This window comes from Ostrea edulis, chromosome 4 (assembly GCF_947568905.1).
Source record: "Ostrea edulis chromosome 4, xbOstEdul1.1, whole genome shotgun sequence".
NCBI lineage: Eukaryota > Metazoa > Mollusca > Bivalvia > Ostreida > Ostreidae > Ostrea > Ostrea edulis.
Window position 1 is genome coordinate 19880402 of NC_079167.1, and position 21189 is coordinate 19901590.

A 21189-nucleotide genomic window follows, 5' to 3' on the forward strand; every position below is an offset into this window, starting at 1 on the left:
GAGTCGACACGGGAGAGCATGTTCTGCATATGATCATTTTTAAACGAAAGGCAGGTGACTGACAAACAAGTTAATGTTACGTAGGTTTCAACAGTCTCCTGTAAAGGGACTGATTCACGATTTCCCCCCCCCCTTTTTTTCACTTTTAATGATAAATATCTACTGTATAATGTTTTTAAAAGGTTTCATAAAATTCTAAGGTTAAATACATTATCACAGAAGAAGTTTATCATTTATCAGTCTGATTAAAACAAAAACCCCTCCTCCTTACACTCGTCAGGGGTGTAATGAGGAGGGGGTGGTTTTAATCAGACTGATCATTTATTGTGTAAACAAAGATTGAGGCATGTTATTGTTTACAAACTTTAAAAATGTTTGGTTATCGATTGTGTGTGTATTGTTTAACGTTCCTCAAAGGCAAAATTTAAGCCTTTGCTCGTCGCTTACGGCCTTTGAGTAGGGAGGGGTCTTTATTGTGCCACACCTGTTGTGACACGGGACCTCGGTCTCATCCGAAGGACCGTCCCATTTTCTTTTTTCGCATTTTACAACAAGCAAGGGGTACTGAGGACCTGTTCTAACCCAGATCGATGTAAGTTTATGCTATCTATCACATTTCAAACTTTCTTTAAGTAAAATGTCCCATTCAAAATTTAAATTTGTGTCAGTGCAAAATTAGGATGCTTTAAATTACAAAATAGTTAGTAAACAAAAACATGATTCGAGTCTTTTTTACACAACACACCGCCTCGAAAAGACGACAATACGACAAAACGCCAAGCGAAAAGACGACGCTAATTTGCGGGCTTGTCGTTTTTCGCCTACATTTTGTCGTCTTTCCTCGAAATAAACAAAAGACGATAACATGTAAAGTGGCACAAATCAGCTACCATAAATAAGAGTATAAAAATGTTTAATATGTTTGAAATCTTATTTCTTGTACAGCAAGAGAACAGGACATAGTGGATATTGATGAGAGTCGTGAGTTTTTAATGTATGACCAAAAAATAATATTCAGTCGAGTGACAACGAAGACCATTAACGCACGCAGTGGTCCGATTATCCAAGTTTAATTACAACTATCATATTGTCTGAATTTGAAAATGCGAAATTTTGTTTTTGGTTTGATGAAGGAAAAAATATGTTAAATTCACCCCCCCCCCCCTTGTAGCTAATCATATTGCCCCGCCATTTTAATTCGACAAAATTTACAGGGAATTAAGGTGCTTCAACTTTTTTTGCGGCGGCGGAGGACATATGGCTTCGCGTTTTATCATAAGCCAACTGGAGAGCTCTGAATAAAATCATTATAATGGTTTGCAATTTACATTTGTATAAAATGGTAAAACAACTCCAAAGGCCCATATTAATCCTGCTCTCAATGCATATCTTCTGCTGCGCATGCGTTATAGACACAAACAATATAGAATGTGTATACCTTCATAAAATGCAAAAATGTGACAGTTTCTCTGCTGTATCTAGAATGAAAGGTATAATCTAATGTTATGAAGAAATGGACAGTTTTAAATATGAATTAATTTGTTCCTTGGAAGTACCAGTAATTAGGTTGATTGTTCGATAAAATATTATTATTAATATAATATGTAATCCAGCACGAGTAAAATAACAAACAAACAACAACAAAATAGAAGAAAAAAGTAGATAGAGCTAGCTTGCAATTTCCTGCTATCAAGAATAAATGTCTAATAACTTGATGTATCACACCGACACCGAGACGATTATGCACGTTAGAATTAATTTCTGCAACCGGTGTATTGCACGACAAGTTATTGGAAAATATTTCTCCGATGGGGATTCTAACTACGGGAGAAACCTTTTCTCCATAATACCGGTAACTACCATTAAAGGGTCTCCTAATGCAATGCTCAATTGTTGACTTAAAAGGGAGCAGATTTCGCAATACGTGTTTCATTGTTGACTTGAGAGGGAACCTATTTCCCAATATTGTGTTGGATTGTTGACTTTAGAGGGAGAGGATTTTAAATTTGCCGTATTCGATTGTTTATGGTAGAGGAGATTTGGTGACGCTTCGTTGCAGACCACAATACTGGATTTTTGCAATTATGAAGCCTTTCATCATATGTCATATGATCCTGTGATATTAATGATGGCGACATTGAAAATATTGCTCACATTTGTATTTGCTAGTGAATAATTATTAATGCTGTAAAAAGTGCTATCCACACCTAAACATGTACAGAATTACCAAGGCCAGGGGTCAATTACATAGCATTACATTACCATTACTTGTAATGCAAAAATGGCTCATTACACCCCATTACACTGAAATTGGCTGTCATTAAATTACCATTACACATTACCATTACCCCAGGCCTGGAATTACCTCAAATAATATATTTTCAAATTACGAAATTACCCAGCATTCACCTGTCATACAGGATTACCCAGCATACACCAGCCATACAGTATCACCCATCATACATCTGTCATACAGTATTACCCAGCATACACCTGTCACACGGAATTACTCAGCATACACCTGTCATATGATATTACCCAGCATGCGCCTATTGCAGAGGATTACCCAGCATGCACCTGTCACACGGGGTTATCCAGCGTATACCTGTTAAAGAATGACTTAAGATATACGTACTTGTTGCGGGGTCGCCCTTCTTTGAAATACCCTATGAATTCACGCAATTGTAAAATCATGATTTTTACAAAACGGTTGTTTATTGATGGGTTTGTATCTCATTCGGTCTACTGCACGGTCTGAGCTCTACTGCGCGTTTTCGAAACCCATTTGTGAGAACAAGCTCTTGCGTATCGAATCAATTGAGAGATATAAACACCATATGCAGGCGATAATGGAATATTGCTACATAAGTATGGGAAGTTGGTGATGGGAAACCTGAAATCACCCCGTTTATCATAAAGTTGAGTGGTTAGTTTGCCGTTAATATCTATTTTCAATAAAAAAAAATATATATATATAAGTATGAAGTGGACGACTTTGTGGTGTCTTTTTTTCGAGTTCACAGGGATATATCGAATCGACATATGAATGAAAGTTATAATTGTTAATATATAAAACGTCGTTGATATATCTAAATGTCGCATTGAATGCCACAGCGAGATTTTTCTTCTCACGTAGAAGTTTTTAAAAAACAAATTCTGCTTCATGAAAGAACATAATTCGTGCCCATGGGAATTCCAACAGACTGTTGGAAAACCTGATCACAAAAGACTAAGAATATATTGTCAATGAGGAACTCCAGCATTTTTCAATTTCATCTTCAGAGTACTTGTGCGTGGAATCAGAGTGGTGTTTAACAAAGTAATTTTTTGGATGACTGATCACTAGATATGAATATTTCCGTTTTCCATTTTTGTTGAAGAAACAACTGTCTATGATGTAAAAAAGTGTAGTCTTTAATTCATCGTGAGGAATGGTCGTGTAAAGTGTTGAAAAGTCACACGTTTTGATGTTGTTGATTTGCTATTTCAAGTTTACTAAAAGTTCTTTAGAATTTTTTAGAATCCACATTTGAATTACAAAAGACTCTCACAAGTTAGATAAGAGAGCATGCGCATTGTGTTATTCTTCACTCACATTCTATCTCGATTCTTAGATGACCATTAACAACAACACAGATCCCAAAACATCTATAAAAGATGTGTTAACCTCCATGGCGGAGAATTCCTCCATTCACGGTGTTTCCAGGTGGGTGACCTCCAAACATTGGTACCAGCGCTTGCTCTGGATCCTCGTGTTTCTGGCCGCCGCCGGTGGAATGATTTATCAACTATCGCTCCTGTTCTCGTCTTTCCGGTCTTATCCGGTGAAGACCACCGTGGATTTAAAATTTTCTAGTTTAGCATTCCCGGCTGTGTCTTTCTGCAACATGAATCCTATAAAATCAACGAAACTGAGTATGACGAACACAGCGACACAGACAACAATTAATGTAAGCTTTGTCTTATTTTGATAATTTTACAGATATGATATTTTACGTCATGCTGTCATTTAATTAAAAATGTTTTATTGTTGCATTTCTGTTCCCACCCTTGTAAAGCGCCCTATAGAGTAATTTGTTTTATATATAAGACGGTATATAATTTTTACTATTATCATTAAGCTGTATTCCTAATTCTTTTTATACTCCCACGTGGTTATATGTATTGAATATTACTCTATATTTATACACCCTCTTTAAACGAAGCATGGGATATACTTCAATCCATCCTGTCTGTCCGTCTGTCTGTGTAAATTATGTCTGTAGGTAATGACTTTGTAAAAGTTAAACACTTAGTGCTTATACCTCTCACAAATAACGTCTATTAGTCATTACATGAAGGTGTGTCTTAACCCTTACTCAAAGTCATTCCCTCGAGTTCAAGGTCATTGGCAGAAAAGCACTACTTGCTATGACATCTGAGCCACAGATTCTCCGAACGTGTGGGTGTCCGTGATAGGTATGATATATAAAAGCTTATTACAGGGTACACAAAAAGAAACGAAAATGACATCAGGTTATACTGCATCCTGTAGTGTTTGACTTGCAAATATAACTCGTGTAGATTGTCACAAAATTTTGTCCAAAAATTCAAAGTACCTCCTGAGATAAAATTGACCTCTTTATTCTAGTCGACATAAGCTTGGACAACTTACCTCTTTATTTCAGTCAACATAAGCTTGGACAATTGAGCACCCCGTTTTTTAACGTGTACATGGAGTAGCCTTTTTTTAAGGTTTTGAAATGTAATGGACAAACACGACCTACAATCTTCACCTAATAAAATTTTGATTTTTAAAAACACATTTCAGTTCAAAAGTACTTAAGTCGAATAGTTCCAAGGTAGAAAATCATCCTTATTATCGTCTGCGCTTCACAACCAACAACCACCGCTCATATATACATGACTCTATAACTTTGCAACAAAGAAACATATCAGATGCCCATACTTGGCACTAGCTGTGGATGTAAAATATTATCAGCAATGACCTGACGATGTGTCCTTCTGAGTTCAAGGTCACTGGAAGAAACTTTAACGGACTATATATATGTACATGTATTTAGTAAATAAGTAGTGAATGTCCCAGTAAAACATCAGAGAATTGGTTCTATTATCTGATCAATATACTGTCAGTAATACCGAATAACGGGTAATTTTAGCGGTTGTTCATTTTCTGGGATAGGAAAAATCCATAAAATTACAATTGCGAAATATGTATAGATATATAGGCCTATACTGGAGGACTTTCAAAACGCAAACACATCTTTTTTCGAATCATTGTTTTTAATGCTTTTATAATATCTATTGCAAACTTTACCCATCAAACATCGTGCTAGTTTTAAGGAGGAATTCTACACCAGAGTTTGATGTGAATGAAAGGTGGAGGATATGTACAACAATATTTTGAAATTGAAAACTTTCAAATTTACTTTATTCAGTCAAAAAATGCAGTTTTAGTGGAAACTTCACTAGAAGGTAATCTGAATACATGTATATTTAAAACCCCTGCTGGACTTGAACCCGCAATCCACAGATAAGAGCAGTCGATACGCTAACCTACGGAGCTACTCAACTAGGCAATCAAATCTAAAAGGAATACAAATATATTATATTTTAATTCAATTTTTTTTAATGGAGTCAGCCATTATACCTGTCGTTTATCATTCACACGATGTGAGTAGCATTGCACGAAATTTTTAAGGCACTATTCTAAACTTATGAAAAAGTAAAAACGAGTTTTGTCGTGATAAAACAATTATGCTGGCGATTGCAGATGCAAAATCAGTAGTAAAGATAAGAACAAGGCTATAATGCCGTGTGTAGACAGTGAAATTCGAAATCAAGCCGTCGCCACGCTGCAAACAGAGACGCCAGTCAGCTGGAGGGAGTAAGACGTTTTATAGAGGCATTAGCTGTGATTTTGTCACCAAATGCTGAATCAGTGAAAATTGCTTTCTATTACCTGGTATACATTTTAGTAATAACACCAGTATTTAATTATTTCAAACACCTTTTTTAATCTCAAAGCTGACACATAAATATGTTATTTTGGTGATTAAATAGTTATTGTCTTGCAAGCCAATAATTCTTCCTTATATATATTTCTTTACACTAAAAACTCTAACGTAGTTTTATTAGGATCCTCTTGTTTTTGTACAAAATAAATGTTTTTATTCGTCATTGATATATACATTCCTTTTCTATTTAGAGATTTTGAGAAGAAGAAAAAATTGTTGGCATCACTTTCACACTCAATGCCTCTTTAATAATGTTCATCCCTGTAGAATAAGCCGTTTATCAGACATTATCAATACATGATGACCTGGGCTGGATTTCTCGATTTTTAAACTTTAAGTCAAAACTTAGACTTAAGTCTGAAATTTTACTCAAATTTTTACTGCTCAAATAAAAGAAAACTCAAACTTAAGTTTGAGATATTTTTTGCTGTTGAGATATCCAAGTCTGGTCGACCATTTGTTACAAAGTCACATCAACAAGCGTGCATACGTCAACGTCGCATGCTGGATATACGGCTGCTGCTACCGAGACAAACGATTGGACGTCATGGTAGGTCCATTCATCCTAGAACAGTATCCAGCATATTGAAGCGCCATGGGATCCGCTGCAGAAGATATAAAAAAGGATTACAACTTGCTCTGCATCACCAACGTGTCAGAGTGTAGTGGGCCAGACGGTGGCTGAATCAACGCCAAAAGTGGACATGGAATTCTGCAGCCTGTGTTAGTACGTGCACTAGTAACACAGCATAGGCAAGACAATGGATTGATTTTTCAGCAGGGCAATACACGCGCACACACGGCAAAATTTCCTTCACACGAACGGCATCAACACACGGCAACATTTCCTTCGCACGAGCGGCATCAACGTACTTGATTGGCCCGTTATGTCTGTATGTCCCCGGATGAAACGCGATTGTAAGAATAAAACGATTTGTAAGAAGAGCGAGATAGACGTGTGCGCAGCCGCCAGCTTCACCCTCGGGATCTGTAAGAGAACATTCCCCCCCCCCCCCAAGGGAATAACACGTCGCCTAAGCGCCGTCATCAACACTAATGATTGGCATACCCATTATTAGTGACAAAAACTACATTTTTCATGCACACCTCTTGACTTCTATTTCAATGTAACTTCTCAGGGAATAACAATAATGTTTAAAACAACCAAAGGATATACATGAGCGATCGGATCAAAGGATTTAATTTTAATTAGATTGGAATATCAATTATCTATATTAAACGTCTTAGGTTTGAACCTTCAACCTGAGGGTCCTAACTACTGAGCCACCACAACCGATACATACACTGAAGGAGTAATCAAATCTGTACATACACTGAAGTAATCAAATCTGTACATACACTGAAGTAATCAAATCTGTACATACACTGAAGGAGTAATCAAATCTGTACATACACTGAAGTAATCAAATCTGTACATACACTGAAGTAATCAAATCTGTACATACACTGAAGGAGTAATCAAATCTGTACATACACTGAAGTAATCAAATCTGTACATACACTGAAGTAATCAAATCTGTACATACACTGAAGGGTTAATTAAATCTGTACATACACTGAAGTAATTAAATCTGTACACACACTGAAGTAATCAAATCTGTACATACACTGAAGGAGTAATCAAATCTGTACATACACTGAAGTAATCAAATCTGTACATACACTGAAGGAGTAATCAAATCTGTACATACACTGAAGGAGTAATCAAATCTGTACATACACTGAAGTAATCAAATCTGTACATACACTGAAGTAATCAAATCTGTACATACACTGAAGGAGTAATCAAATCTGTACATACACTGAAGTAATCAATCTGTACATACACTGAAGAAGTAATCAAATCTGTACATACACTGAAGGATTAATCAAATCTCTACATACACTGAAGTAATCAAATCTGTACATACACTGAAGGGTTAATTAAATCTGTACATACACTGAAGTAATCAAATCTGTACATACACTGAAGTAATCAAATCTGTACATACACTGAACGATTAATCTAATCTGTACATACACTGAAGTAATCAAATCTGTACATACACTGAAGTAATCAAATCTGTACATACACTGAAGTAATCAAATCTGTACATACACTGAAGTAATCAAATCTGTACATACACTGAAGTAATCAAATCTATACATACACTGAAGGATTAATCAAATCTCTACACACTGAAGGATTAATCAAATCTATACATACACTGAAGGATTAATCAAATCTGTACATACACTGAAGTAATCAAATCTGTACATACACTGAAGTAATCAAATCTGTACATACACTGAAGGATTAATCAAATCTGTACATACACTGAAGTAATCAAATCTGTACATACACTGAAAAAGTAATCAAACATTTTTCAGGGATGTTATCATTTTCTACACTATGTCTGATAGCACATTGGCACTATGTTTCCCCACCAAAAAAGAAGAAAAAATCGGCATAGTATGCCATATTTTCGATTTCCCTGGAAAATATAAAGGATATGATATTATGTCAATAGTTCCATCTCAAAACTTAATTCAAGGAGCAGAGGGCACTACCGCATACCTGGTGTCTTGACCTTAATTAATTTTAATGTTCATGCATAGCACAAATGTTGCTTTGCTTTTGACACCTCAGTACATCTTGACCTAAGGTCATTTTCTTACTTTATATATACATTTGTATTATCAGGGTACCGATGCAAGTGGTGCTGCACGAAAGAAAAGAAGCTCAGACCACGATTCGATGAGAGAAACCGACGTGCACTCTCAGTCTTCCGAACGAAGTCATAGAAAAATATCGTCAAAGCGGAAAAGTGTCTTTGTATCTTCTCCTCATTTACGCAACAGACTATACCAAAATTCCGCGCCTCAGTCACGTGATGGGTCGTATAAAAGGTACAAGAAAGCGTGGTGGAAGTCTTTGGCCGGTAGACACCGTATCATAAGAAAAGGAGATGGCGACTTCGAGGTTTTCAAGTCAAGGAAAAGATTCAGAAGAGGAACTGGTACAACTGCAGCACCCTATAATTCAGGAAGTTCATCATCTCCAACTTACTTTTCGAGCACCTCCGGATACGGAAGTGACGGAACCTGGTCTCACTTTCAGGATTACAGGGAAGAGCTTAATAAATATGTCAAAGATGAGTGGAATCAGCGAGTAACTAAATTCCAGTCAGAATTTCAAAAAAATCCGATGTAAGATTGATCATAGTAAAGTTTAACTACATATAATGTGTATTTTTTCTGCTTAGAGTGGTCGGTCATTGTATAGTTCACTGAAGTTTGCTATCAAATAATTTGCTAATTCGATATATTATTTAAAATGCAAAACGGCATTGGTATATCAAGTTTCTAGTCACATCAATCCTTATTTATCAAATCATTTTTGAAAGTCGGAAATGTTAAGAATTTTACATTGACAAATAAAAAAAAAAACATTGACAGTCCAGACATGGCCATCTAATGCTAGGTTCCCACTATCTCGATTCGCGGTACGATTGAAATCGTGGTCTTAATCGTGAAATAATCGTGGTAATCGTATAAAATCTTTCCTAATCTTGGCGTCAATCGTGTTGATTGTAGAAATATTTTTGACTTTCAAAACATTTTCTACGATCAACACGATTAATTTTCAGTCGTCATAATACATGTAGCATCAGATCTTAAATTGCATCGTAACAAAGCGCAACATATCGTATCTAATCGTGCTCCCAAATCGTCATGATTCCGGCCAATTGTTTTTTTTACACCACGCTTTGTTGCGATGCGATATCCCACGATCTGTCACGATAGTTAAAATATATGCATACAGTAGCCAATGTCATCAACCTAATCTTCTGCCATTTTCAGTGGTTGTGGGTTGCACTGTTTACTTTCTAGATGCTAAACAAAATGAAGTCAATGGTCAGTCGGGCTGTATACTCTTTATCTACCTGTCGGGGTCCAATCGTAGCTCAACCAGTGATTATCTCGAAGACATCGCGATCACAATATCGTATCCTATTGCAACATCATCCCTAAGGCTTATGTTTCCTTGTTGTATTGATATACTGACTTTTAATGAAGCTTATTTTATCTTAACATAGCGCATCGATTTTTTTATTAACGTATCGTAACGTATACGCACGTAGGATAGTCCCAAATCGGGAACCCGGATCGTGATGATCGTATGAGATCGAGGTCCAATCGTGAACTTGGTCGTGACAATTTTAGCAGAACGTATGTGATTGTATCTGAACGGTGTTCAGATCGTGTCACCTGAAATTTATCTATCATGACCTTTCCGTATCAAAGCGCAACGGTTCGTACAAGAACATCAACTCGCATCACCTCGTATCAAAACCTGAAATTCCAGAAAACTTACGCGATCAGCTACGAATGGTCAATCGTGGCGTTCGTAACGGATCGCACGACAGTGGGGACCAGGCATTAGGAATTCGCATCCCTTTAAGAACCTGGTTACGAGTCTGAATAACTACGTTGAATTATAGTGTTACTTAAAATTTTTAAAGTTTTATGGCGAATTTCTTTTTAAGAGACACAAGAGAAAAAGTAGGTCACCTGATTTCTGACATGCTGGTGTCCTGCGCTTTCAACGGACACGAATGTTACGAGAAGTATGAACAAATCAGAATTACTCTCCAAATCAGCAATGAATTTCTTTCTTCGTATACATCACGTGATATTCTCTACATTCTTGTGAATTGATCTCTTCACAGTAATTTTACCCTGTTCCAGTCTCTCGAGTATGGAAACTGCTACACCTTTCAGGACCCTTCCTACATCACTAAACGATCGGGACCACACCTAGGTCTGTATGCATATAAAATTCCAATCAGTTCTGGCAACTCGCAGTAAAGATTAGAACATTGAACAGAGATATTTTCGACGTCGAGTAAAAACTCCCATAATCCTATCGTCTTTCCTTCTTGATCTCGCAATACAAAGTCACATTTCGTTGCCCTAAGGATATGGTTATTGTATCATATACATGTTGTACATGTATTAGTAAGAGGACAGGCACAAGTTTTATTAAACTTCTTATCTCAGGAAAATACTCTTACTCAAACATTTCTTAAGTTCTAACTAAAGATACGAAGCTTTTCCGGGACGGATCCAGGAATTGCGGTTACGGGGGGCGCCACTTTATGAGGCAGTGGGTCCAGGGCGAAGCTTCTTATCTCAGGAAAATACTCTTACTCAAACATTTCTTAAGCGAAGCCCCCGGAAGATCATGGATTTTACAGATTTTATGGGGCTTGAAATATTTCTCCTATTTAGTCATGTGTACTATTTTCTATCATTTTAATAAGGTGAAATTAATAAAATGACCCCAATTTTAAGGGTTTTTTTGAAAAAATTAAGTTCTCCCAATAAAGTAATTCAAGAAATCAAAAGATTTTGTCATTTATTTCTCCGGGAGTGGAAGAAATTATTGCTTCTATTATCGTTTAGTACATTTTCCGAAACAAGATACCGCGATTTATTTTAGGGGGCGCGCGCCGGCTGCGCCTCCCTCTAAATCCGCCACTGCTTCTAGTTTCCTAAATTAAATGTATTCTTTAAAATTAGTTAAAATTATATGATGACGAGAAGGCTTTTCTTCATGTTTCCAAAAATGTCATAGAACAGCATATTAGGGCAACCATATTTGTTTCGATGAAAGAAAACTCGACCAAGGAGTGTCTGACTCTTTGTGTGACATATCTTATATATTCATTCTAAAAGGTAATATCATCCTCTGGAATAAAGTTATTCCAATGGGGTCCTTTAATATATAGAATATCATTGATTTAATGATAATAACTACATGCTACATGTACATGTATATAATGCTCTATGAACAGGTCTTATTTTCAATGGGTTCCTTTGATGTATATAATATTATTGATTTAATAAAAATAGCGTCCTTTAAGATGTTTCTATGAACAGGTCTACGCTTGACATTAAATATTGAAAGGAAAGAGTATCTCGAAGATTATGTGGATGCCTTTGGTATGAGGTTGGTAATTCACGAACCGGGAACGTTTCCTTTTCCGGAAGAAGAGGGGTTTACACTTAACCCTAGCTATGAAACAACGATAGGGATGAAACTAGTAAGTATAAAACTCTGTTAATGAGGCGTCTCCCCAGATTTTAATTTTGTACACCAAAGTAGTTCGGGAATGCACTTCCAACGGAAGACAGTTTCTTTTTCATTTTTCTTTGTGCTCACAATTTTTTCCGATGCTTTAATGAAACTTTCAATGTAAAAATTCTATATATACCAGCCCGTTTTGTTGAGTCTATATGTATCCGCCCGTTTTGATTATCTATGACAGATATTTTCAAAACAAAAACCTGCTGGTTATAAAAAATATAAACTACGAACATAATAAAAATTGCATTTGTTTGTGGAATTAGCTGAATTCGTAATTTAAACTCCAGTTTACTCTCAGTTTATGATCTTGAGGCCGGGAGTAGTCTAAATGAATGTTTTTATACCTTTTGAAATGAGCGATTCTGTTGGAATGGAAATGTCTGTGAGATAAATAAAGATTCGAGATAGAAATATATTATGACCATCTGCCCCCCCCCCCCCCCCCCCCTTGCGAAAATTATGCTAATTATAGCGATTAAGATAATGAGATATAGGGATGAAAGGGGATATTGAAGTACATTGTATCGAATGAATGAGTATTGATATAAGAGATGCGTGAATGATAATGGAATGTGTGTTTGTATGGATGGGTAAATATAGTATTTGATTTTTATCTTATAAGGGAGTGAGGTACTTCATATCTATCTCCCTTTGATCGTCATATCTCATTATCATAATCGGTAAAATTAGCATAATAACCCGTTCCAATGGCGGGTCATTATCAAAATTGACTTACTTTGACTTAATTCCTTCTCTCCTCGTGGAGAATAGGGCCATGAACAAGTCCTCTCCATTTACTTCTATCCTGGGCTGATCTTGCTGCCTCTGTCCATGACCCAAAACCTAATTCTTTCCTCTCTCTTTCTATTGTTCTTCTCCACGTTTCCTTCGGTCTTCCTCTCTTTCTTTTTCCTTCTGGTGTCCAACTAAGGGCTACATATGGGTGTGTTCTTTTATCCATCCGTAGCACATGTCCAATCCACTGCCATCTGCGTGTTTTTATCATAGTGCTGATCTTTGCTACACCTGCTATCTCTCTAACTGCTACATTTGATATTTTCATTGGCCAGTAGATCTTTAAGATTTTCCTAAGACATTTGTGCTGGAAGGTATCTACAAATTTTTCGTCCCCTTTTGTCATTTTCCAGGTCTCGCTGCCATACAATAATACAGCTATTACATTTGAGCTGAAGAGCTTCATTTTTGTTTTTCTGTTGAGTTGGTTATTGCTCCAGATCTTGCGTAGCTTATGGAATGCTACTCTTGCATGGCCAATTCTTCTTCTTATATCTGCATTAGTACCTCCTGCCTTGCTTACTGTTGCTCCGAGGTAAATGAACTCATCCACATCGTTTATGTTGTTTCCATTGATGGTTATTGGTGTGATGTTTGCAGCATTTAGACGCATAACTTTGGTTTTTCCTGTATTGATTTTTAAACCTGTTCTAGCTGCATATCTGTTTAGAGAGTTCAGTTTTTGTTGTATTTGATCTTTGCTGCTGGATAATAAAGCGATGTCGTCTGCAAAATCTAGATCGTCTAATTTTGTTGTCATATTCCATCTTATGCCTGAGTTGTTATCTGCTGTTGTCTTTTTCATTATCCAGTCAACTACCAGGAAACCCGACATGTTGCATCCTTGTTTGACACCAGATTTAACATTAAACCATTCTGTTGTACCATTTCCATCAACAACTGCGCATTCACTGTCTTCATACATTAATTTAACCATACTGATTATTTCGTCTGGTATTCCATAAGATTTCATGATCTTCCAAAGGGTTTCCCTGTGTACGCTGTCGAAGGCTTTTTCAAAATCGACGAAGCATAGATAGAGGTTGGAGTTCCATTCTATAGCTTGTTCTAGAATATTACGTAGGACAAATATCTGTTCCGTAGTGCCTCTTCCTGCCCTGAATCCAGCTTGTTCCATTCTCAAATGTCTGTCTACACCAAGTACAATTCTTTTTATTATTATTTTCCCCATTATTTTGGCAGTTGTTGCTATTAGTGTGATTCCTCTCCAATTTCCACAGTTTGTCAGGTCACCTTTCTTTGCTAACTTTATTATAAGTCCCCTTCTCCAATCTTTGGGAGCTTTTCCAGTTGTCCAGACAATGTTGTATAGTTTGTGTAGTTCCTTGACAGTTGTTTCTATGTCTGAATTATCAAAATTGCGTACTAGGAAATGTGATGTAATCAAATAGATACGGATGTAGCCGTATAAAATATAAAGAAAAAATCAAGGGACTACTAAGTATGAATATCACAAAAGTATTAATAAATCAAATGTACAAAAGAAAAATAAGGAATTGTTGACTGCTAATGGCGGTGCTGTTGGAAAGTAAACGACGAATGGGACTATAAAACAGAACAAAAGCAACAACAACATCCTAGTGACGTCATCGAGTTTGCGCATGCCCCATTCGGGCGGAGTAACTTCAGTCCATGCCAACAGCCTTCAGACGTTCCAGAAATCTTAAAGTCATGGTGGTGCGAACAGACGTGGTGGTGCGAACCATAACTTATCTGATGGCAGATGTCTAATGTACACAGCGCGAGCACAGACAGTTTTGAAGCCCCTGTCACCGGCCGATCCTAACCCGATTTTTTGAGTACACATCCTGTTTGCTGCAAGGTCTGTGACCAACAATACTGGGGACCTACGCTGAAGGATCAATTAACCACCGATCTACCATTAAAACCAAAAGCAGGCGCGGATCCAGGAATTGTGGTTACGGGGGGGGGGGGGGGGGCGCCACTTTATGAGGCAGTGGGTCCAGGGGGCGAAGCCCCCGTAAGCTCCTAGATTTTACAGATTTTATGGGGCTTGAAATATTTCTCCTATTAAGTCATTTGTACTATTTTCTATCATTTTAATAAGGTGAAATTAATAAAATGACCCCAATTTTAAGGGGTTTTTGGAAAAAATTAGGTTCTCTCAATATAGTAATTCAAGAAATCAAAGGATTTTGTCATTTATTTCTCTGGGAGTGGAAGAAATGATTGCTTCTTTTATCGTTTAGTACATTTTCCGAAACAAGATACCGCGATTTACCTAATAAATTTGAAAATTTTAGGGGGGGGGGGGGCGCCGGCTGCGCCTTCTCTAAATCTGCCACTGAAAAGGGTCAAAGAACCCGTTTCCGAGCATTTCAATCTCGCAGGACACAAATGGGAAGACATGCCAGTAGTGGTTATTGACTGTAATATTCATTGGACCGATGCGGAGAGAAAGAGCAACGAAAAGATTGAAGTCTCTCCGCCCCATAGGTGTGCATGAATAAAGTCAATGACTTCACTAGAATCTTGCCTAACTTCCCCTAGTGTTGTCCTGTCTGTTTTTAATCATTTTATTTGATTCTTTATAACACATTTTAAACTCTTGTAAATGACTACATACAGTACACTGCATCGTACGCTCATCTTCCCTTTCACCCGTGGCTCTCTTCGTTTCTCATGAATATGCATGACGAGAATGACGTAATCCGTCATCAATAGAAGTAAAACAGCTATAATGAATGTGGCAATAAAAACGTGTTCTATTTTTGCACCGAAATTAAAACAAAACTCCAACAGATCGATGACATCTGAACAGTTTCGCGGTTTATTTTTTTATATGACCACTTGTTTCGGGGAGGGGGGTAATTACCAATACACAACACTCGTCGTCATTAGTCTCCGAGTATTTCATTAGAAACACCCGGTAGTATAAAGACTTCTCATCGCCTGTTCTTAGTGACAGAAAAACATTATGATCCTCATAAATGCACCTTCATAACTGCCAATGTTAAACACACGTGTACACAATGATTTTACGTTTGTTAGTGAACGAACAAGCGTTCTGATTGATCAGAGTAATATAACCGCATTCTATGAACAGTCTAAATCTCCGATTAAGTTTTGCTCGGAAGCTCAGCGATTGGCCGAATCACGTCATGCATATTTATGAGAAACAAAGAAATCGTCACGCAAAGAGCCGCAGGTAAGTAAGTAAGTAATTTATTTCCAATACAAAGAATACAAAGTTCATATACATAAATCATAAAAGAGTGATTATCCAAGAGATAGATGAAAAATAAAATTTACAAGTTCGTGATAAATCAACTTTTCTTAGTAATGAACAGCTATATATGTAATTGGCAAATTTTTCATTAATATTGTTACATTCGTTGCTCATAAGCCAGATAAATTTTTGTCTATTACACAGGTTTATAAAATTCTTGCACAAAATGTTCATGGATTCCATGAATGGTTTTCTTAAGTGTTGGTATGCTATGCAGTCAAATACAAAATGGAATTCATCTTCTACACAGTCAGACTTGCAGACAGTACATATTCTCTCATTTACATGTGTTTGTGTGTAACGTCCAGTTTCAATAGCCAAAGAGTGAGAACTGATTCTGAAATTTGTGAAACATTGCAAAACATGAGGATTACGAATTACTGAAAAATATTTTTCTCTACAGAATCTTGTTTTGAATAGTGCATAGGTTCGTAATTTACCAAATTGTTTGTCTGCATTGTCTGAGAGTGTATTACACCACTGATATTTAAATCTTTCATACAACTTATTAGCAACAATTGAAACAATATTTTTATCATGTATAGGGCATTGTATATCCAACTTATTCAAATTATAATGAATGCTACTGATCCAGCTGCTTTTGTTATTATCGTATAATACATTGTTTTCATGTACAGCATTTCTTAATAAGAAATTTTCTTCGGAATTTAAAAATTCTTTGTAAATATTTAAAACAGCTTTTTATGACATCAATATACATTGGGAATCGACCAAGTTCACCAACAATAGCTTGATTTGAGGCTTTTTTATGTACACCACAAATATATTTCAAAAAATTTAATGTGCATTTTTTCACAGTACATTTTGTTAAAGAAGTTTTCCATACAATAATTGGGGCGTTTTGCAGAACATGTATCTGTATTTATTGTTCCCCAGATTTCACACGCATTAAGCAGTACAGACTTTACAGTATGATCATATAAGTGTATCAGGGTATGTATTTTAGGTTTAATATTTCCAAAACATTTGACTAATTTAAAATATGCTTTTAAGGCTCTTTTGTAGAGATCAAACTGGCAATTTGTGAATGAGCCTGATGAGGAGAAAACAATTCCTAGATATTTATATGATGACACTTATTCAATAATTTGATTTTTATAGAAAATTTTTGATTTTTTTTTTTACCACTTTTGCAAAATATAATAATTTTTGTCTTCTTGAGATTGACAGACAGGCAATATTTTTCACAGTAGTTTACAAGCTTATTCATAAATTGCTGAAGATTTAGAAATTAATACTAAATCATCAGCATACAATAGAGAATTTAGGGAAATGTCACCTAATTTAACCGGATCATCATTATCATTAAATAAAGATGGTAGACCATTGATTAATATTTTAAAGAGATTTGGGCTTAAGTTATCTCCTTGTCTAACACCCACTTTAGATTCAAATGATCTGGTAAGTTTGTTTTGAAGTTTTACTGACATTGAGTTTGCCGTGTACATATTCTTAATGACCTTATAAAAAGGCCCCATTATGTCTAGTTGATGCAACCTGTGTAATAAGGCAGAGTGTAAAACAGTGTCAAAGACTTTAGAAAAATCAATGAAGCAAACATACAGTTTGGATTTATTATTTGTATATTTTTGAATTAGGGTTCTAAGTACAAACATGTGGTCACTAGATCTGGCTTTTGCTTGAAAGCCAATTTGAACCTTATTAATTAATATTGAAAGGGAAGAGGAGCGTACAAAAAAAATTAAACCACAAACAAAATAACATAAGAACCAGAAACAAACAATAAAACAACATTATACAAACAAAATATTATCTAAGATATGAGCTAGTGCAACATCATAAACAAAATACGTATATGTTCAAATGTTCATTTGTTTCTCTGAGAAAATGTAAGTTCAAATTGATTATTCATATTACAAGGTATCGATTGAGCGAGCCTCGCAGCCTCATGGAAATTGTGAAACCGGAAAAGATTTCATGCAAATGTTTGGAATACGTTACACAATTCCGGTAAGTACTAGTATTATTAATGTTTGACAGTTCGGAATTATTTATTCAACCCTGATAATTAAGGTCTTCCGTAACAACGGAAGACCTTCTACTGATTGTGCTGGTTAAGATTATTCTTATTATTCTTTTTTTTTTCTTCCCTAGACGCTAACTTTGAAGCTTTATATCTCGTTCATTTCTGCATGGATTTTGCTCAAATTTTCAGGGTTTATAAACTTTACAGAACAATTTTAAAATCATGTACTACATTTCAGAAATTCTCTTCTGTTCACGACTTATTCCCCTTTGAATGAAATTTTAGGGGCTTTGGTTTCCAGACAAAGGCTCCGAGACTGTATAAGCTTGAGCAGAAAATGCATTGAAAATGAAAAGTAGGAGCATTGTAGTTGTGCACATCGTTTTTGGTTTTTTGATTACAGCGTTCGAAATGGTGGTTGACAGGGTTCAAAAATTAGGACGCCCAAAGGAACAAATAATTCCACGTATTTTCCTTTGTATCTTTTAAACTAAAAATATTTTGTTAAGACGTGTAGAACAAAAGTTGTGCAAAATGTTAAGAGCTTTCTTTTGATATCCCTAAAAAGGGGCTGGCCCCTTAAATTAGGGATCTGGGGATCTTCAAAGTTTTCGCTTTATAACTCAAAAACGGTAAATATTTCGATATGGCTTTCGCTGGAAAAGTTGTGTTCTTTAACATCTTATTGATCTCATAAACATAATATTTTGCTCAAGTATTGTGTTATATATGAGTAAAAAGCTTGACCCGCAAACAGGTAACCGTATCATTAGGTAGGTGAATGGGGGAAAATATGCGTATAACTTAAATAAACTTGCTTTAATTGATAAATCTGACTTCATGAAATGCTAACATTCTTTTAAAATAAGGTTTTAACGTGATCTATGGTTCCTTTAAAAATCATCTATCGACAACTTTCTTTTTTATTATTTATTAGCTTTAATATAAACAATCGTTCCAAAGAAAAAAAGAGGAAAAGGTTATCTCTTCTACGTTTGTTATTAAAACAACGATATATTTAATTGAAGAAACAAACCTTCAAGCATAGAATAACTCAGTCATTAACTACACGCATCTTACATACACCGCGGGGTTTGTTTTTGTTTACAATTACGTAATTGCCTCGAGGAACCATCGCATATGAACCAGGGCATGTACACAAAGTAAACATTGTCGTCCTAAATATAACACAGAATGTTACGTTTTTGATCATATTGGATTTTTCGAATAATTCAGTCTTTCCGGGGATGTATATACTTGTTTATACGTCCCTGGTCTTATGTTTGATTTGTTTTAAATTCAAAACTCTAGAGCATTGAGTCAGGCATCAATTTTAAAATCTGCAATTTAATATACAGTTCGTTTCTCAATCATGTCTAATTAAATGTGTGTTTAATATCGGAGATTCATCGCTGCTGAACTAGCGATCTGTGATTTCACACTACTTTAACTGAACACACAAGCTTTATTCAAATTCTTCGTTGTGAAAAAGAAAATGGATACATTTTACAAACATAAAGAATTATTTCTGAACATGTTTTGAAATCAATAGGTTATAATCATAATTAAACCAAATCTAAACATGCATATAGAATATTCAGAAACCCATGGCCGACCAGTCTCATTTCAAATGATATGACTTTGATTAAACATTGATTCAGAACTCCTGGTCCAAATTATGTAACTTCGGCACGTGCCCCTGGCGTGAAATTCATACGCGACTTCTGTGCGCACAGTGTACATAATATACCTACATGTATTTACGCAAATATATATTAAAGATTAATAAAATATTCAAGATTTGAGAGCAATTTATTTGATTTGTATGTATAAATAATTCAAACTTGATGAATTATTCTCTTCAGTCTAAATATTATGCTATCATAATTTTGTTGTATGATAAAATATTGGTAACAGCAATAAACCTTTATTGTATGTCCTTAGCCATAAATTTCATAAATTCAAATAGTAATTTTTTTCTTCATTATTGGGACTGAAAAGTTAAATGCTGAAAGAATTTAATCCCACATACACGCGCGCCTCAAAAGACTGATTCGTGGAATGAGATCATACGCGCATGTACTTGAGTAGTATAAATTTACGATAAAAATTTATAGTACACCTTTATTCAAAGTTCAAGGTTTTTATGTCACACAGCTCCGACGGAAGACCTCTCGTTGCTTTGCAACGAGCTTTGCTCTAGTTAATATCAATGTTTGTAATACGTTATACAACCCCGGTAATCAGAATTAATGTTTGTAATACGTTATGCAACCCTTGTAATTAGTATCAATGTTTGTAATACGTTATACAACTCTGGTAATTAGTATCCATGTTTGTAATACGTTATACAACCCTGGTAATTAGTATCAATGTTTGCAATACGTTATACAACTCTGGTAATTAGTATCCATGTTTGTAATACGTTATACAACCCTGGTAATTAGTATCCATGTTTGTAATACGTTATACAACTCTGGTAATTAGTATCAATGTTTGTAATACATTATATAACCCTGGTAATTGGTATCAATGTTTGTAATACGTTATATAACCCTGGTAATTGGTATCAATGTTTGTAATACGTTATATAACCCTGGTAATTAGTATCAATGTTTGTAATACGTTATATAACCCTGGTAATTAGTATCAATGTTTGTAATACGTTATATAACCCTGGTAATTAGTATCAATGTTTGTAATACGTTATATAACCCTGGTAATTAGTATCAATGTTTGTAATACGTTATACAATCCCGGTAATTGGTATCAATGTTTGTAATACGTTATACAATCCCGGTAATCAGTATTAATGTTTGTAATACGTTATACAACCCCGGTAATCAGTATTAATGTTTGGAATACGTTATACAACTCTGGTAATTAGTATCAATGTTTGTAATACGTTATACAATCCCGGTAATCAGTATTAATGTTTGTAATA

At 35.5% G+C, this 21189-nt stretch overlaps 1 protein-coding gene across 1 annotated transcript in view; it reads left to right on the top strand.

The window, feature by feature from the left end:
- Nucleotides 1–3614: 3614 nt before the first annotated feature.
- LOC125668896 (degenerin del-1-like) overlaps nucleotides 3615–21189 on the top strand; it is a 29343-nt gene continuing 11768 nt past the window's right edge. Inside the window, exons 1-6 of the mRNA XM_056161312.1 lie at nucleotides 3615–3950; nucleotides 8722–9227; nucleotides 10568–10648; nucleotides 10751–10842; nucleotides 11964–12127; nucleotides 18140–18229. Of these exons, the coding sequence (XP_056017287.1) occupies nucleotides 3615–3950; nucleotides 8722–9227; nucleotides 10568–10648; nucleotides 10751–10842; nucleotides 11964–12127; nucleotides 18140–18229 (1269 nt within the window). The remainder of the gene's footprint in view (nucleotides 3951–8721; nucleotides 9228–10567; nucleotides 10649–10750; nucleotides 10843–11963; nucleotides 12128–18139; nucleotides 18230–21189) is intronic.